We start from the raw sequence: 17,470 nt of genomic DNA, 5'->3' as shown, positions 1-17,470 counted from the left end.
CCCTTGCACATTCCCAGCAGGCGATGATGGCAGGCAAAGGCATTACGTCGGCTGTACGAAGGTCGCGCTCAGCTTACCCCACTGCCCCTCACGCGCCCAACACCAACTACTCGATACAACGTCACGATACCAGCTCCCAAGGTATATAGCAGCGCATCCCGCTCCGTCGCACAATACCCGAAACCCAACATGGTCACCCGCAAAGCCACCCACGCCGGCTCCTGGTATACGGACAACAAGCAGCTCCTATCGCAGCAACTCGACGGCTGGCTCGCAGACGTTCCCGCTACCACCACGCCTATCGGCTCCGTTTCCTCACAGCAGGGCCAAGTCTCAATACCGACGCCGGATGCGCGAGCTATCATCGCCCCGTAGGCTCCCTGAAGAAGCTATAGAGAACACGAGGCTCATGGACATGCAGGCATGCCGGATACTCGTACTCAGGGCCTGCTGCTGCATGGGCCTACAAGAGCGCTGACTGGGCAAATGCGTGGGTGCAAGACTATGAAGCGAATGTTTAGTGATATACTGACGGCTTATAGCAAACGTGTTTTCCTCCTCGGCCCCTCCCACCACTACTATCTCGCTGGCGCTGCGACAACAGGCTGCGACAAGTACCGTACACCGCTCGGCGACCTCACGATAGACAGAGACCTGGTGGAGGAGATACAGCAAGACTGGGATCTGGAAATCATGTCAAAGGGAACCGACGAGGACGAACACAGCTTAGAGATGCACCTGCCCTACATTTACAAGATGTTGTCGCTCAAGAACACGAGCTTCCAGAACGACTCGAAATCTGTTCCTCTGGTTCCCATCATGGTCGGCAATACTGAGGCAGCCCTCGAAGCGTACTATGGTTCTATGCTCGCTCCCTACCTCTTCGATCCCCACAATGTCTTCGTCATCTCATCTGACTTCTGTCACTGGGGGTCCCGTTTCCGGTACACGTACTACCAGCCGCCCGACGGTTCAGCGGCAACCCACCTGAAGTCAAGCTCTGCTGTGCCGAGCGACTACCCCATACACGAAAGCATTGCCGCTGTCGATCACGAGAGTATCGACGCTGTGGAGAGTAGGTCACATAAACGATTCTTAGACCAGCTCAAGAAGACGGGCAACACCGTGTGCGGAAGACATCCGATCGGCCTGTTCATGGCCGCGGTAGAGAAGGCAGGTGAGCTACGCGAATTAAGTGAAGGAAAGGGCACGTTCAAGTTCCTGCGATATGAGAGGAGCAGTCTGGTGGAGGGTGTGCAGCATAGCAGTGTATCGTACTGCAGTGCTTTCGCAGTGCTGTAGGGGATAATCGATTTGTATAGCATGATGGGCCTTTCATACTGAAATATAGTAATACAGACAACAACCAACGACTACGATGCCGCTGAACAACGTGACTGAGCGCTGTAACGCCGATCCATGCAACCAAAATCCATCTTATCGCAAAAACCGAAAGGCCCTCCAAACGTACATCAAGATGACCGTGGCTTCGGCATAGCACTGTGCTTTACACTCCACGGCTGCATGCTTCTCCTCGCGCCCAATGTCTTCCTCTGTGCCGACTGGTTTTGTACCTGACTCATTGATGTTGTATGAAATGTCGACGCCGGACGGAAACCCGCTGCCGAATTAAAAGATGACGATGCTTGCTTCATTGGACTTGCCGGTTCTCCGAGCTCTTTCTCTGCTTGGTATGTATTCTCCGCCTCAGGTTTAGGCGGTGAGCTGGACAAAAGAACGTACCGCGTGTTCTCCATCCCAGGTTCTGGCTCCGCACGTTTTGGCTTGGTGAGGATAGGTCGGGTTGTAACTTTGTGACTGGGTATCGAAAGGGGCTGGAATGGACGTGGTGGACGTGAGACAGCGGGCTGAGTGTTGGAGATATCGTAGAGTGGAGTATTGGTTGCAAACGAAGACTGCGAGCGTTGTAAAGACGGCGCGTCCAAAGATGGCGGTGGTTCGGTTTCCTCAGACAGCGTGCTGTTTGATCGCTTGAAGAAACTCGTAATGGAACCTTGACCAGTTGCACGTGGCTTGACAACCTTTGCGCGCGCAGGCTTTGCTTCTGCCTTCTTCGCATCCTTGTAGACTTCTCTACCAGCCTCGACGTATTGAGCACTGGCTAGAGTGCGAATCCGCTCTGCTTCTCTTTGCATTGCTTGTAGGTCTCCAAGATCTCGTGCGCTAGTGAACCCGGCTTTTACACTCTGCATCGTGGTTGTCGCTGTCGAGAAAGCAGACGTTCGGTTCATCGTAGATGCTACTGAGTCTTTAGACAGAGAGCTTGACGATTCCAACTTACGCCGCTTGAAAGATTGGTCTAGCCCAGCACCGTTGGTTTTGCCACTGTATGCGGCCCATGTTGGGTCATCTCCGTCAATCTCCTCCCGAGTCGTTGGGTACTGGTCATCCTCTGGACGTTCCAACAAGCAGAGAGCTGTCTTCATATCTTCAGATGATGGGCATTCTCTGCGAAGGATGCGGGCTAACTCTGGTACGGTACTCCTCTTAAATGCAAGATCTGGCCCTCTATTGCTGAAAAGCTTTTGGATTTTCCGATCCGATATGAATCTCGAAAGTGTCGTCTGCTCCTGGCCCGACTGTTTGACTGGGCAACTTAAGTACAGTAAGCCTTGTGCTCGAGTCATGCCAACATATAGCAAGCGCCGTTCTTCGTCGTGATCGTCCGCTCGGGAATGGGGGATGGATCCGTCGTAAACAGCAGGCATGAAGACCACAGGCCATTCAAGACCCTTTGCTGCGTGAATGGTGGAGATGGTGACCTGGTCTAGTTCACTGCCCTCCTGGTCTGCCGCGCTCGAGAGGGTGACATTGGCTAGAAACTTGGACAAGATATCAGCTGCAGTGTCGTGCCGCTGTTCGATGCCTTCTACTGCTGGCAAGGCGTCGTCAGAGATCTCTTCTCCATTGGCGACTGCTGTAGCCATTTGTGTCGCCTGATTCACCAGCTCCTCCACGTTGGCCCATCGATCTTGCCAGTTCTCCTTGTGCGCCTGCTTGAGATAGGACTGGAAAGAAATCTTGGTTGTAACGTGCGATATAAGACCTAGCAGGTTGCAGTCTTCGCCTTTAGCAGGAAGAAGCTTCTCACGAGAGGTGATGATAACATTGACGAACTGCTCAATACCCTTCTGCGCCTGGGCGGACACTTTGCTTTCCGGCTTTCTCCTGCCTTGAGCCACGTCAAGCACTAACTTCCACAAGGTCACTTTCCTGATCTCTGCTTCTTCGAGAAGGGCCTTGACAGTAGTATCGCCGACCTTCCGAGAAGGTACGTTGATGACACGCGCTACCGCATCGTTGTGTTCAGGCTGGCTTATCACACGGAGGTAGTCCAAGATGATTTTGATTTCCGCACGGTCGAAGAATTTCGTGCCAGCGACCATGCGATACGGAATTCCAGCTTGTCCGAGCGCTCTCTCAATCTGTAGTGTGAGTGGAGACGATCGCACAAGTATAGCGTAGTCATTGAAGCTCAACAGCCCGGCTGTAAGCGTTTTGGTCCGGTGTATCTCTTCAACGATCCATTTTGCCTCCACATTCGCCGATATAAGATGGCGAAGAGTGGGTTGCTCGCCGACACCGTGGGTAGCAATCAGCGACTTCTGTGGCCGACTCTCATCCTGCTCTATGACAGCCATAGCGGAGCTTAGGATGCATCCCGAAGATCGATAGTTGTTCTCCAAATTGATCACAACTGATTCTGGGTAATCAGTGCGCATCCGCAGCAAATTCTTGATCTCGGCTGATCGGAAGCTGTATATGCTCTGGTCCGGATCACCGACGATGGTAATACGTCTTGTTTTCTGAGATAACAATCTCATCAACTCATACTGGATGTTGTTGGTATCCTGATACTCGTCAATGAGTACAGCCTGTATCGTCGAGACACAAGATGGTGATTTTCTTAACAGATCCACACAGCGGACGAGGAGGTCGTCATAGTCGAGGAGATTTGAGGCGGCTAAGTGTTCCTGGTAGGACGAATATACCATGGCAAACTCGTTATCGTTGACATTCTTAGCTGTCCTGCGAAAGTCGTCGGCCGTGACGCCCTTGGCTTTCAACTTGGAGATCCTGGAGCGAGCATGGCCAGGCTCTACTGTGTACTGATGGCGCGTAACGATACGCTTCAATATTGCTGTGCTGTCGCTAGTATCCGCGATGCCAAAGTTCTTATCAATCCCAATCTCTTGACCGTACCGAGACAGGAAGCGACGCGCGACCGAATGGAAGGTACCCAAAATCAGTTTCGCCTCAAGTTTCTCTCCAACAAAACCCTTGATTCTTTCCTTCATCTCCCGTGCGGCCTTGATGGTGAACGTGCATACGATGATGTTCCATGGTTGTAGTCGCTCGTGATTGATGTGGTACGCGACGCGTGCTGTAAGTGTTTTGGTCTTGCCTGACCCCGGCGGCGCGAGCACTTGAACAACATTGGCGGGACTTGTCACCGCGCTCTTCTGCGCGTCGTTAAGCCCTTCCAACAATGCGTCCATGACGGTTTGTGCGAAAGATGACGTCTCATTGAGGGCGGGCTCAAGTCGTTTGGCGTGAAGGGACTCAGAAACGCGCTAGGAACACGCTGCACGTGTCGATAAGATAAGCCACTCCCTAGGTATAGCCGAAGAACGGCACCCTTCATGGCTCACAGCAACGCTTAAACTGAGTCTTGAGTGCCTAAGACCAAAAGCCGAGCTAAACCTGTTAGTTCGAAAAGCGTAACACTTCCGCTGGGCTCTGCGCCGGCGGAATCTCCGTGGTGAGAGCGTCAGTCTGCCAAGTACTAATTTCTCGTGTGTTTCCCCGCAAATGCGGAGGATGTACCCTTACTCGGACAGCTTTTATCCGACAACCCGGCGAGAAGTGACGATGATCATCGGATTTTGGCTTACATTGAGCAAGCCTACCGACGGGCATTGAGGCTCTTCCCAGTTAGCTGTTCACGATGGCTGTACCGAGAAGTATAAAGGTCCGAATGTACCCAGTGTCTATGCCACACCCCGCAAGGCATCACTCAATTCACTGACCATGCTGGGACTGCGCGTTTTACTTGGCACAGCATTTGCTGGCGCTGTCGTTTCGGCAGGATACTTGCCCGAAGTTTCGAGCCACACTGCTTTCCGGTACAATGCGCGTCGACAGGCAACGAACAGCACGTCTCCATCTTTCAACGGTCCGTACAGTACCAGAGGCCGAGATATTGTTGATAGCAATGGCGAAAAGACGACTTGGGCTGGTGTTAACTGGCCAATGAGTGGTATGTATCAAGTTCAGACTCATGCCCCACTGCAAGAAACTGAGATCCTCTGTAGGCGAGACTATGGTTCCTGAAGGACTTGAGTGGGCGTCAGCGGAAGAGATTCTTGATTACATCGCGGGTGTTGGCTTCAACTACATCCGCATGGGCTACGCCATTGAGATGATTGACCAAGTCTACGATCGAAACGGCGTTGACGTGCCACTCGAGGTTGGCCTCATCAACGCCCTGGGCTATGTGAACGGCACCAAAGTAACCAACGAGATCATCGAGAAGAACCCTGGTTGGACAGCTCAGACCACTCGATTCGAGATCTGGAGCGACATCGCACGCATCGCTGCTACCAAAGGCATTTTCATCAGCCCAGATGTGCACACAGGCAAAGCGCAGTGGTGCTGCTCACACATCGACGGTACCGCATGGTTCGACGACCTTGAGTTCAACGCAACGCACTGGCGCCGCGGTCTTTCCTATGTTGCCAATTGGGCAAAGGATCACCCAAACGTAGTTAGTATGTCTCTTCGCAACGAGCTGCGCGAATCTTGGAACGTCACGGATCTCTATTACAACTGGGACACTCTCGTCGGCAATATGACCGCTGGCGCTGACGCAATCCACGAGGCCAACCCTGATCTTCTCATCCTCTGGGGAGGTATGCAGTACGGGCAAGATCTGTCAGCACTCACTAGCGGCAAGAACATTCTCACCGCTCCATGCTACAAGTGCACGGCGATTCGCGACGCCGCGAGGAGGGAGCCAGTGTACTTCAATCTCGACGATCACCCCTGGGCTGATAAGCTTGTTTGGGAACTCCATCTCTACAGCATGAGTGAGGACATCGACACGGGCACCTGCGACATCGTCAAGGCAAACTTCTACCGCAACGGCTTCAATGCTCTGGGCATTGATGCACCAGCCGCCTGCAACATTACGGGTGACTGCCCGAAGGCTGTGCGCGAGACACCAGTCATCCTGAGCGAGTTCGGTAGTGCGCAAGACGAGACACTCTTCAACAACACACTACAAAACTGCTTGAAAGAGTACACCATCGATAACGACATCAGCTGGATGATGTGGTCTATCGCTGGTTCGTACAGAATCAGATCGGGTGTTCAGGGTTTCCCAGATACGTGGGGTATGACAAACTACAACTGGACTGGTTGGAATTACGAGCGCGGTATTGAGGATTTCTGGAAACCATGGGTTCAAGCAATGAACACAACCAAGATTCGTTAGTTATCCGTATCTACTGACAGCAAGTGCATAGACAATATTACTATCGAAAGACGCATTGAAAACAACCAGTATCTGACATGAACTACCGTCCTTCCCGCCTCCACACACAATTGAATTTATCACCTTTTCTCCAGCCTCGATTCTTGGTTCTCACATGCTGGATTCAGCCAGGAGCGCGAGCAAGAGACAACAGAGAGCGGAGCCGGCTTCGGTGGACCAAGTAGTAGGGCACGGCAGAGGCACCTTATCTAAGGAAAAAACTAAACACCTTAGAGCCTACGTTAACGTAAGGTTACCTACTTTATACATCATGATCTTCATGTAGGCTGCAGGCCTGTTTAGCTTCTTGCTTGTCTAAGGTGGAGGCTCGGGAATCTATGAGTGTGCAGTTTGACAGGTGATTGCGCGCATGATCGCGACTTATTGTTCATTAGAACATCGTTATGTTAGGGCGGCATGAATCGAATGCTCATGTCACCTGTTACTAGAACATCGCTCCGAAGCTAAGTGCGCCCAAAACGGCACCCATCCACCACTCCAGTTTACGCCTCCTCCCTGCTCCAGCCTCCTTGCTGGAGGTAGTAGCCAAACCGCCAGTTTGCTCACCAGGATTTGCAGCATCAGTGGTACTTGCTTCGAAGCCAGATCTTGGTACAACCATTGTAGTAGGCGCAACACGCACAGTGGCAATGACAGCAGTTCCGTCCGAAAAGACCGAGACCAAAGTGTTACCTTCGGCGTCAGTCGTTAATCCTACAAAGGTAGGGAAGAAGTTGCTCCCGATGTTGGTGCTAAGACCAGCCGTAAGCGTTAACGTCTGTGTTCCATATACAAATTCGCCAATGGCTACTGCTGGCGCTGTTTGTGGTGGAGATATCATGTCCGTATTGCTCGCCATGCCAGAGTCGGGAGTGGTTGCTGGCTGGGCAAGCGCACTATCACCTCCATTATGGTTATCGATGGGCGCTACAGTTTGACCAGGGTTTTCTGTCGCAGGAGATGCGGGTTGAGCTGGCTGCACATTCGATGGTGCGCGCCCAATCTGAGAGACTATCTGCAGTAGGAGACTGTGCTGCTCTATCTGCTGTTGCGCCGATCCTGTAGCACCGGGTCCTTCTCTTATCGTGTTCGAAGCCCTAACTGTGCTCGGTCCTATGATGAGGCCCGGCTGTCCAGCACTGCCCTCGCTTTCTTGTTCGGTCCCCCATACGAGGACGCTGGTGTCGAGGTTGAGGATGGTCGGCCGAGTCGTCGTGACAGTCGTGGCGGTCGGAGTAAGTGTCACGAGGCGATCGGTAGCTGGACCCGTCAGTCCCCAACCTGTGGCAGACGGAAGAACAATCCATTGCAAGCCACCACAACTACCCGGATCGATAGAACAACAGCTGCTGGCGTCGAGAGTACACACTTCGACCTTCACGTCGACCCGATCTACAGAACTCTCGGTAGCAGTGGCATCGGACGGTTCTGTTATCTGCGCCGCGATCGATACGGTCGACTGTTGGGTGGGAGCAATCTCGGTGACGTTGGGTAAGAAAGAGGTCTCTGTTTGCAATCAGCGTGTATGCCCTCAAGTTGGTACGATGTTGGTTGCGCACGAGGGACAGCTGCTGCGGCGTTCGCTAGAAATAATAGCGTCAAGAGCTCTGGCGGAAGGTACATGTCGGTGCGGCGCTCCCTCATGCCGTCAATCTGGCATTGGTAAGGAGACAGCGAGAGCCTCCAGCGCCCTCAGACACTCAGGCCCCTTGCGTCCCGCCATGTTCTCGAAGTGAGTAAGTTCGCGCGCTGTGCCGCAGGGCAAGCCTCATCGTGGCTAGCCGAACGTCGACGAGCACGCCAAGCGCTGCCGGGCGTTGTCACAATCTCCGAAGTCTCATGCACCACGCTGCAACTTTACGACCAACGACAGCGACGGTTCAGCGATCCTCCAAGATTCACATCAGCACTAGGACCCATACCTGCCTTATATGGCGACGCTTCCAGGTGTTTTGCATGCACTATCGCGGCAGTGGCGGTACAAAGAACGCGTTGCAGCTGACCGGCATCGAATCCCTCCGCCTCTCCAATGCACAAGCGTCTAGATGCAATTATACCACCAACGAGAAGGATCGAATTCAAGGGAACGCGAAGACGTCCATTCTTTTTTCAGCACGCTCGGATACACTACGCTCTAGAAGCATACGCAATGGCTCACACCCACACATATCCTCGAACATACCTAGGTACCGTATTGTATACCTCCACGACAGACCTCTAATTGTTGATTGCGACCCATGAATCACGATTGATTTCGTATCTCGTGCCCTGTGTGATCCTGTAACCAGGCTGGTATAGCGCATGCATACTCAAGCGCTGCCTCCGTCTCTTCACACACGCAGACGTAGCGACTAACAGCCCAGTCCCGAACGTGCTGTCAGTACGTTTACGCCTTCACTAACCTAATGAAAGTCTAACACCCTAGAGCCTACATTAACGCTAAGTAACCTGCTTTGCAAGTTTCTATCTTTATGTAGTCTGTAGACCTGTTCGGCTTTTATCTTGTATACCGATGTAAGGCCAACCGTCTGGCTTCTAATCTGACGTTTATAAGCCACAATACTGTCTACGTTTAATCAGTCTAATTAATTTGACTACTGCGCTGAAATCCGAACCTGCAGATAAGGCTGTTTCGTGAGAAGCGCTAAGAGAAGCAACAGGAATAGCTGGAGAGAGAAAGGTACAAGAGCTGCGTAGGCAGTCGACGAGGCGATGAGCCGAACGAGAAGGCAGCGAAGATCCGTGAGAAACAGGACGAAGGTTTTGGGTGACGTTATCTGTGTGGCTGGCCAACAATGGCACCTCCCAGGCAGCACACTTGTTCGTAAGGGTCACATGGGGAAGATTCCCAATGCTCTTCAATCAGTGTGCGTCAACCGCCTGGTCAGTCTTTATTGCAGGCCTCCTGGATTAGGAGACATCAATATCCGAATGACTACGACGTGCAAGTGCGCAACCGATGAGTCACTGCCACTGCGACGAAGGACATCGCCTACATGGATCATAATTTTGGTCATGCTCTTCACTGCCCATCTCTCAATTGCGACATCGTCATACCAATACTCGCTGTTCTTGACCAAACCTTACTAACGAGAAGGCTGAAAAAGGAGCCCCTGACCCAAACAATGATTCATCCAAAGCGCATGACCCTTTGAGCGTCGTAAGCTCCAACCGGCGAGGTACCCACGAGAGCGAATAACCAGAGACATCAGCATAGACATCGGGACAACATGGAGTTATGCTGTAGGCATCCAGCTCAACATCGGAGATTACCCGCTACGTTTTCGCACCTTGATTACACAAACCCAACGTTCACCGTCGTGTTTTCGGCCCCCACACCTCCACATTGTCATAGCCTCGTAGTGGCGACCGCACATTCAGCTGCCATGACCCTTCCACGATACACACTGCAGGGGCCCTTAGGATCATATACTTAGGCAACTCTGAAGACTCCATTCAAGCCTCAATGTTCTGGCGGTCAGGAACTCATCGGTAAATAATCGTTCACGCGGAGCACGCCGACAGTGGGCGCAGCCAATCAAATCCTGGAGCGGTTTGCACAAGCCACAATCGAGCCGCAGAAAAAGAGGCGGTGCACGTTGAAATTCATGGAGCCCATGCTAGCCAAACAAGGTGATTTCTAAGTCGTCTAGGCAGTTGAAACATTTCGTCAGATAATATAAGAGGGTTCTGGAGGACAGTGGGCTTACTTCTCCAGTCCTCACCTGTACGAATATAAGTGCCTGCAATCCATTGACATTGCAAAACGCATAACTTTCTCCTGAGCATTGTCATTACAATCATTCCATACCTACCAAATCACAGTCATCATCTCAAGGCCTGACTAATCAGCCGCACCAGGCAGCCGACTATGTCATACCTGCACCTAACGCGTACTCGCACCCGCGAGCGCACTCCAGAGTATGAATCTTACTACTCACGTCCTCTCGTTCATCACGACTCCAGCAAACACCGGCGGAGCATCACACTCTCAGATCTCGATGACGAAGATGGCCATGATGACTACCCCTACTCGTCCAACCATAAGCCAGTCAGGTCATCCCGCTCCCTAACAGTACGGGATCAGCCCTCTCAACTCGAGCGCTTCAACGTCTGGACTGACACTCGGCGCCCCCAAAACGATGCGGAAGACGAGAACAGACGCCGTAGCTACGACACACGACGTACGTACGAATACTCCTCAGACCGCGCCGCTTCTTCCGAGCCAGACGACCAAGCTTTCCGCCTCGGCATCAACGCTAAGTTCAGCCGTCCACACTCGTCGCACCATCACCATACTTTCTCGCTTCTCTCACCCTCATGCGATCCTTTCCATCGTAGTGAGAAGTGGTGGGTGGATGAGCGTTGGGAGTCTCGTGAGCGGTCTACCTCACGGGAAAGGACCCGTACACGACGAGATAGCTTCTGGGGCGACTCTCCTTTCGAGGAGAAAGAGAAGGAGACCGAGCAGAAGAAGTGGAGAAGCTATCATAGGGTTGGCGGGAGAGAGGTGGAGAGGGAGAGCGTCAGGCCGTTGAGTGGCTGGAGGAGAAGAAGGATTGTCTTGGGTGACGACTAGGGAGAGCAATTGGGGACACAAGGAGGCGATCGAACCAAAATGTATTTCTGAGTGTTACATCCTTTTCATTATTGTCAGTCTTAGATGGTTTGGGTATACTTTAGGCTTCGCGATACACTGTCTTCGGGGTTTTCTTTTCTGAGTAGCACATGTGACTAGGAGTGCTAACTTATATTCAATTATCAGCTCAATGAGTAATGCGTTGAACTATACATTAGAATGAGAACGTGAGCAAGTGCTGAGTATCATCAAGCAGTTCAACTATCGATTCCTCAAAAGCCGAAACCGAGGTCTCATTTCCCTCCCAATCGCCATGTCTGTGATCCATTGCTCGTATTCCAAACCCCTCGTATCCGTGAAATCCACGTCTTCGTAGTGCCATCTGCGGCCCAACCAACTCTCCTTGTCCTGCTCATATACACTGGACTCGAGTGCGCCCAGCACTTCATCCTCAATTTGCCACTCCGTGCTATGTCCTATGTTTAGATAGCGCAAACGGCCTAGATACCGTTCGTCTATTAAGGTGAAGAGATCAGTCATCGTGAAACTACGTGAGGGATCACCCGTCCGTCCACAAGCGAGGAGAGTCAGTTTGTATAGTGGCTTGGCTTCTTGCCATCGGGCTGGTGAGAAATCTGGTGGCATGTTTCCGAATCGACTGTCGATGTAGTCTAGTGCTATGGTTAGAGAGACGAGGTTTGGTAGCCAGTCTAGTACACTGTTCAATCGGCCTTGTTTGACGGCTGGTAGATCGCGGAGTTCGACGACCGTAAGCGATGCAGATAGGCTGTCAAGTAGGGGTCTGATACCTTGCCTGCGGTCTTTATGTTAGCATCCAATCCTCCAGTGGCAGTCGTACGGTGAACTCGTTGCAATAGAGTCTTGACGTACTGATCTAGACCTGGACTATGGTGAATACTCAGCGAAGAGAAAGTCGGAGGGAAGTTGGCCGGTTGTCGTAGCATATCCCATAGGAATTGACCAGAGACCGATCCAGATAGAGCGAGGTGTTCCAGGTTAGGTGGCCAGCGAATACTGGGACCACCGGGTGTGGCGGAGGGTTCATATCTAGATGAACAGCGAGGCAAGTAAAGCTCGCGTAGATCCCCAAGTTGCCGTATCGTTTGGTTTAAGCTTTGGAAACTGATGCATTCGGATACCCTGGTTTTAGAAGAGCATGTCAGTTTACGATTCGAACAAAGATCGTGTGTCTGGGGTTTACCAACAGGCTCAGGTCGAGAACGCGTAGCCGGGTGCATTTGCTCAGGCTAGCCCAGCAGTTGATTGCAAAGCTAGCTTGAGGTGCTACGAAGACTTCAAGAGATAATCTCGTTCGGCCTAGCAATCTAGCTGTTGTCGATTTGGCGCCTTGATGTACGATGTGGGATAAGTCCAGCGACTTTACTAGACTTGACAATGCTGTGGGCTTGTGATAGGTTAGCATGTATCACCAACTACTCGGAATATCCTTACCTTGATGCGGGCTAGCACAGAAGGACATATCGTTCGTACAAAGAGATCGTACGCACTTCCTGATAGATATGGTGATTCGTATAGTGGTTGAACTGCTATCTATGCATCGAACAGCCAAATTAGTCACAACACGTTTGATGGCCCGTAGCATGGCATTCACATACATCATACCACTGTCTACTGATGTAAGCTCATGTGACCAGGATCCTCAATGCGACACATTACCTATTGACAGCGGAAAAGCGTGCAAGCGCGGTTTGCCTCTCGATCTCGCCCCACGATGCAAAGTACGCCAAGATCTCAAGCAACAGTTCGTTCGGGAGATAGTTGGCATAACTGGAAGAGGAAGTAGACATGATTAGTGTGGCTGCATGTGAGCATGCGTACATGCATTTGGACTCGTGAAGAGGTCATCGCACAAGCGCGTGCGCGCAGAGATGGCGACATGACGCACTAGCGCGACTGGTGTTTTGGGCTATCACCGAGTAACACCGAGACACAGCTCACGCTCAACCCCGCACTCACCAATCAAGACCCTCACACACGCGTTTACGGAAACACCCGCCCCTTAGAGCTGAACTCGGTGCCTAGGATCTGTCGGTCCTACTAAAACCTAAATCCCTATTGACAGGACCCATGGCGGTTAATGTGAAACATGCGACACGCATCACTATATACACACGCGATGAGAACAAAGGTTGTGATTCCCCGCATCTATTCACAAGGACCCATTTCACATTCCTTACTCTGTCTCTCTTTGCATTTCACAGTTTCATAGATCTTTGATACAAAATATAATCCCTACGATACAACGCCCTCCCTTCTTCTTACAACCACACAAGTCTTGGTCCCTCTGTATTACTACACAACTCCATACCTTCATTATCAGCAGCAATGAACACTTTACTCATCGCGTTAGCGACTATAGGACAAGTAGCCGCGGGTCGGCTCCTCGTCGCATCATATGGAAATGACACTACTCCTGGCGCTATCCAGACTCTCGAACTACCACCTAGCACAAACGAAAACACTAGCCAAACGATGAAGGTTACTCATGAGAGCTATGAGTGTGGGAAGTTACCCACATGGCTCGATGCTTCCCTTGGTCGTGAAAGGATAGTGTGTCTAGACGAAGTAGAAATTGGTGCCAACCTTACAATGTTGAGCGTTGGTGCTGATGGCAGCCTCAGCAAGATTTCGAGCAGCCCGGTTTTGGGAGGAGCGGTGTCTTCGATATCCTACAACAACGGAACGGCGCTTGCCCTTGCCCATGTACGTACAACCCTCTCTTTCTAATCCTTGATGAACATGTACTAACAATCCAAATAGTATGGCCCCCAGGCAGCAATCTCACTCTTCACCATCGACGGAAGCAACAAGTTCTCATCCCTACAGAACTTCACCTTCGAGAAGCCTGAACAGATCCACCAGGCTGTCCTCGACCCCACAGGCCAATTCATGATCTTCCCTAGTCTCGGTGCCAATCTAGTCCACGTATATTGTATCGATCCCGCAAGCCACCAGCTCACCGAACACGAGCCACTCAAATCAAAGCCGGAATACGGTCCTCGGCATGCAGTTTTCTGGACAAGCCCCGATTCTAAGACCACATACCTCTTTGTCGTCCACGAGAAAAGCAACAAGATCATCAGCTACAAAGTAGACTACCCTGAGTGCGGCGGCCTGGAATTCACCGAGGTCGACGAGGTCAGCACATATGGCAACACTACGCTCCCGCCAGTGTCATATGCCTCGGAGATGATATTGTCACCCGACAACAAGTTCCTCGTTGCGGCGAATCGTAACGGCACGGTGTTCAAAGTAGACAATCCCGACCCAAAGAACAGCACCCAGGTTCCAAGTGACTCACTTGCAACATTCAAGCCGACAGCGGACGGAAGGTTGTCGTTTGTCCAACTCGCCAAATCAGGCGGATACTACCCTCGCCACTTCAACATGAATAAGGACGGATCCATGATTGCGATTGCGAACCAATTTAGCAAGAACGTTGCTGTCTATAGCCGAAATCTAGAAACGGGAAGGATCGAAGACAGCAAACCGGTGGCTACGGCTGAGGTCCTTGGGTCCGGCGGTTTGATGTTTGTGCAGTGGTTGGAGCAGCAGTAGGTTGGGTGTGAAAGTCTATTAACAGACGACTCATGCGCACGGTTCTGATGATGTATCCCAGAAGGTTGGAATGAAGTCTTGTTATGAGACACTCCAAGAGCATCATCATATCTGCAATGACAATACATGTACATAATTCAATATCACGGAGCATCTGCTGAAGATGCCCACTTTTCCTGCGCGACAGCCCACGCTACAGCGTCCCAAACATCGCTCACGATCTTGCGCGGCTCAGGCGACGGTGTTGTACCCTTCTTGTAGACACCTGTTTCCACTAACACACTAGCCCAATCTGTACCATGCGGACTCTGGTAGTTGTTACCGCCAGCAATGTCACTGGCGGGATTGTCACCGACCATGTACACGCGCTTCAGATGGCCCAGCGGACTACCATAGTTTTGCATCAAATGATGCCGATGCGCTATCAGACGCTTCTCAGCGAACTCGTACGTAGGTCGGTGTGGTTTGCCCATTACGACTTTCTGCAGCTTAACACCTTGTGTCTGTCCGCCAGTTATCGCAGCCCAGATACCCTCGAAAGCTTCGCGAAAGCCGCCCTGACCGAGACGTGGCAGGTGATATTTTGCCGCCCATAGCAGGTCTGGGTTTGAGAAGTATAGTGGGGGCTGTCCATCTTGTTGGTAGCCACGATTCTCCAGAGCTGGATTGCCGTTCTTCTGTGACAAAGTTCCAACGATGCCATGCTCTGATAACAAGACATCCTTGATGATCTGCGCGTCCAACCCCCAGTCTCGAGGATCGTTGTATACAAAGACTGCATCGATGCGGAGCGATCTAGATGGCGAGTCAACGTCGATAGGGACGGGTAGCGGTCGAGTAAAGGTCTTGTAGTAGGACAGTAGTTGCTGCGAGAATGGCCATACATCCGGGTGAGCAACCATGATATCGCCAGGTATAACTACATTCTTGAAACTATGCAATCTGTTAGAATGCTGTAGCCCCATGTAATGTCGTTCCGTCATACCCGTATGCCTCAGCGACCTTCCTGCATTTATCCTCCACACCACCCACCACCATGACCGTCTTGTCCTTGAGGTCGTCCATGTCGGCGAAGGGGGTATGGCTTTGAACGAACATGGATGCATCGATAGACACATCCAGTTTACTGCTCAACTCGGCCACGCGGTCGGATTCATGTTTGCCGCCGCCATTGGTAAGAAGTATGAAGGGAATGCCCTGTGACTGCAGGTAAGAGAGGGCCTTTTGAGCTCGGGGCAGCGGATCTGAACTTCTTAGGAGCACTCCATCGATACTGACAGCCGTCAGCTGCTGTGTTGAGAAGCTGATGGTGCGCATGCCTTACTCGAAAGCGAAAGCAAACTCCGGGGCACGGACCGAGGGAGCAGCGGCCGTCTGGAATGCGCGGCGTAAAGGCAGGCCGTAGCTGCAGCGAGCAAGTAGCCTCATCGCGTACATCGTCATTGGTGGACTGCGGATTGCTCGTGATAATGTGATGTCTTGGACGGTTACCCTGCAGCAGCATGCCCGTCGGGAAATTATTAGTCATCGTCGCGTTACCCACCGTTGCGTCACAACAATCTCAATACCATCTTGATACTACACATGAGCCCTGAGCTTGCATATATTCTATAATTTGGACACCAAGTACCAAATATTTGGTTCGGAACTCAGAGGCAGCTTGTCCGATCCTCATAGCCGACTCCTCTGCGCGCAGGCACGCTGACGTCTAAGGAATGGCAGCGTATACAACTCGGAGCAAACCATCACTCTACCATTCGCTCGATCGACAATGTTACCGCCAATCTTCTCGATTCGGAAGTCATGCATATGTAAGGATTTCGCTTGCCGTCCGGAAGCACCGGAGACATATGACCTTGAGTGCTCGTACACCGGTACCTTTGCATAGCTCATTGAGTCTCTAAATCACGTTTATTATCCACCTCATCACGCTGCTTCTCTTTGAAGACTTTAGATACCCATTAGCTCCTTGACCGAGAGAACATTTGTGACGGTATGCCTGTGTTCGCTCATTCATGGCAACAGGCGAACCTTCAGCAGTGAATATTTCCCACGTGGAAACTCACTTGCTCCTTCCCAACTGACATGACTTGCAACATGCAGGGACTTTCCTACTGAGGAAAATGTACATTGCCATACCAACCAATGTGATGTTTAGATCGACCGACTAGCTGTTGAGGTCGTGAATCGGGCCCACTCTACTGGACACAATAGTCGGCGACTCAGATCACCCCTTGCTTAGAATTCGGCACAGAACCTTGTCGAGACTTTTCTCTGCCGCTTGAATCTCCTTTGTTCTCATTCTTTACAGGTGCAATGGCTTTGGAACAATAGTAAGCAAAGTCACGTGGTATGACATACCATGTCCGAGAACAATAGTAAGCTAACATCGAGGGCCTTACCCTTGTCGGGACCATGCTCTGGACCTTTTGACAACAACAGCCACAAAGGAAGCTTCGTCCTTTCCCATATACTCTTTTCCGTTGTATAAAACGGTGCTCATGGTCCGTAAATTTATTGTTCTTCCAGCCAACAGAACACTATCTACCTACAATTTCAAGCTCTCTACATATCCTTCAATCACCTCAAACCACCCAAGCCAACTCAACTGTCAGCATGGCCCTTCATCGTGGCGTCAAAGGCGGCTGCACCGTCCAACGCATTGCCAAAGGCGGCACCAAAGGCGGCTGCACCATCCAACGCAATGCCAAAGGCGGCGTCAACGGCTGCACCGT

General features: G+C 51.6%; 7 protein-coding genes across 7 annotated transcripts; 3 read left to right on the top strand and 4 right to left on the bottom strand.

The window, feature by feature from the left end:
• Positions 1–189: 189 nt before the first annotated feature.
• On the top strand, positions 190–1,302 carry J4E79_000382 (uncharacterized protein; the record flags this gene model as incomplete). Its single annotated transcript, XM_049349299.1, has 2 exons — positions 190–371; positions 543–1,302. The coding sequence occupies 2 exons, from the start codon at positions 190–192 to the stop codon at positions 1,300–1,302; spliced, it is 942 nt and encodes a 313-aa protein (XP_049216086.1).
• Positions 1,303–1,437: 135 nt separating this feature from the next.
• Positions 1,438–4,520, bottom strand: J4E79_000381 (uncharacterized protein; the record flags this gene model as incomplete). Its single annotated transcript, XM_049349298.1, has 2 exons — positions 1,438–1,621; positions 1,936–4,520. The coding sequence occupies 2 exons, from the start codon at positions 4,518–4,520 to the stop codon at positions 1,438–1,440; spliced, it is 2,769 nt and encodes a 922-aa protein (XP_049216085.1).
• Positions 4,521–5,052: 532 nt separating this feature from the next.
• Positions 5,053–6,517, top strand: J4E79_000380 (uncharacterized protein; the record flags this gene model as incomplete). The annotated part of the gene is made up of 2 exons (XM_049349297.1): positions 5,053–5,281; positions 5,337–6,517. The coding sequence occupies 2 exons, from the start codon at positions 5,053–5,055 to the stop codon at positions 6,515–6,517; spliced, it is 1,410 nt and encodes a 469-aa protein (XP_049216084.1).
• A 484-nt stretch (positions 6,518–7,001) lies between these two features.
• Positions 7,002–8,179, bottom strand: J4E79_000379 (uncharacterized protein; the record flags this gene model as incomplete). The annotated part of the gene is made up of 2 exons (XM_049349296.1): positions 7,002–8,062; positions 8,116–8,179. The coding sequence occupies 2 exons, from the start codon at positions 8,177–8,179 to the stop codon at positions 7,002–7,004; spliced, it is 1,125 nt and encodes a 374-aa protein (XP_049216083.1).
• A 3,217-nt stretch (positions 8,180–11,396) lies between these two features.
• Positions 11,397–12,964, bottom strand: J4E79_000378 (uncharacterized protein; the record flags this gene model as incomplete). Its single annotated transcript, XM_049349295.1, has 7 exons — positions 11,397–11,949; positions 12,027–12,296; positions 12,362–12,561; positions 12,609–12,619; positions 12,665–12,707; positions 12,773–12,785; positions 12,834–12,964. The coding sequence occupies 7 exons, from the start codon at positions 12,962–12,964 to the stop codon at positions 11,397–11,399; spliced, it is 1,221 nt and encodes a 406-aa protein (XP_049216082.1).
• Positions 12,965–13,649: 685 nt separating this feature from the next.
• On the top strand, positions 13,650–14,735 carry J4E79_000377 (uncharacterized protein; the record flags this gene model as incomplete). Its single annotated transcript, XM_049349294.1, has 2 exons — positions 13,650–13,880; positions 13,938–14,735. 2 exons carry the CDS (start codon positions 13,650–13,652, stop codon positions 14,733–14,735), a joined length of 1,029 nt encoding a protein of 342 aa, XP_049216081.1.
• Positions 14,736–14,878: 143 nt separating this feature from the next.
• J4E79_000376 (uncharacterized protein) lies at positions 14,879–16,178 on the bottom strand (the record flags this gene model as incomplete). The annotated part of the gene is made up of 3 exons (XM_049349293.1): positions 14,879–15,668; positions 15,721–16,008; positions 16,060–16,178. 3 exons carry the CDS (start codon positions 16,176–16,178, stop codon positions 14,879–14,881), a joined length of 1,197 nt encoding a protein of 398 aa, XP_049216080.1.
• Between the last annotated feature and the right edge of the window lie 1,292 nt (positions 16,179–17,470).

This window comes from Alternaria viburni, assembly GCF_023758015.1.
Source record: "Alternaria viburni strain BMP 2772 chromosome Unknown scaffold_1, whole genome shotgun sequence".
NCBI lineage: Eukaryota > Fungi > Ascomycota > Dothideomycetes > Pleosporales > Pleosporaceae > Alternaria > Alternaria viburni.
The sequence above is the reverse complement of the archived record's forward strand: the minus strand, read 5'-3'. Positions and strand labels throughout refer to the sequence as shown.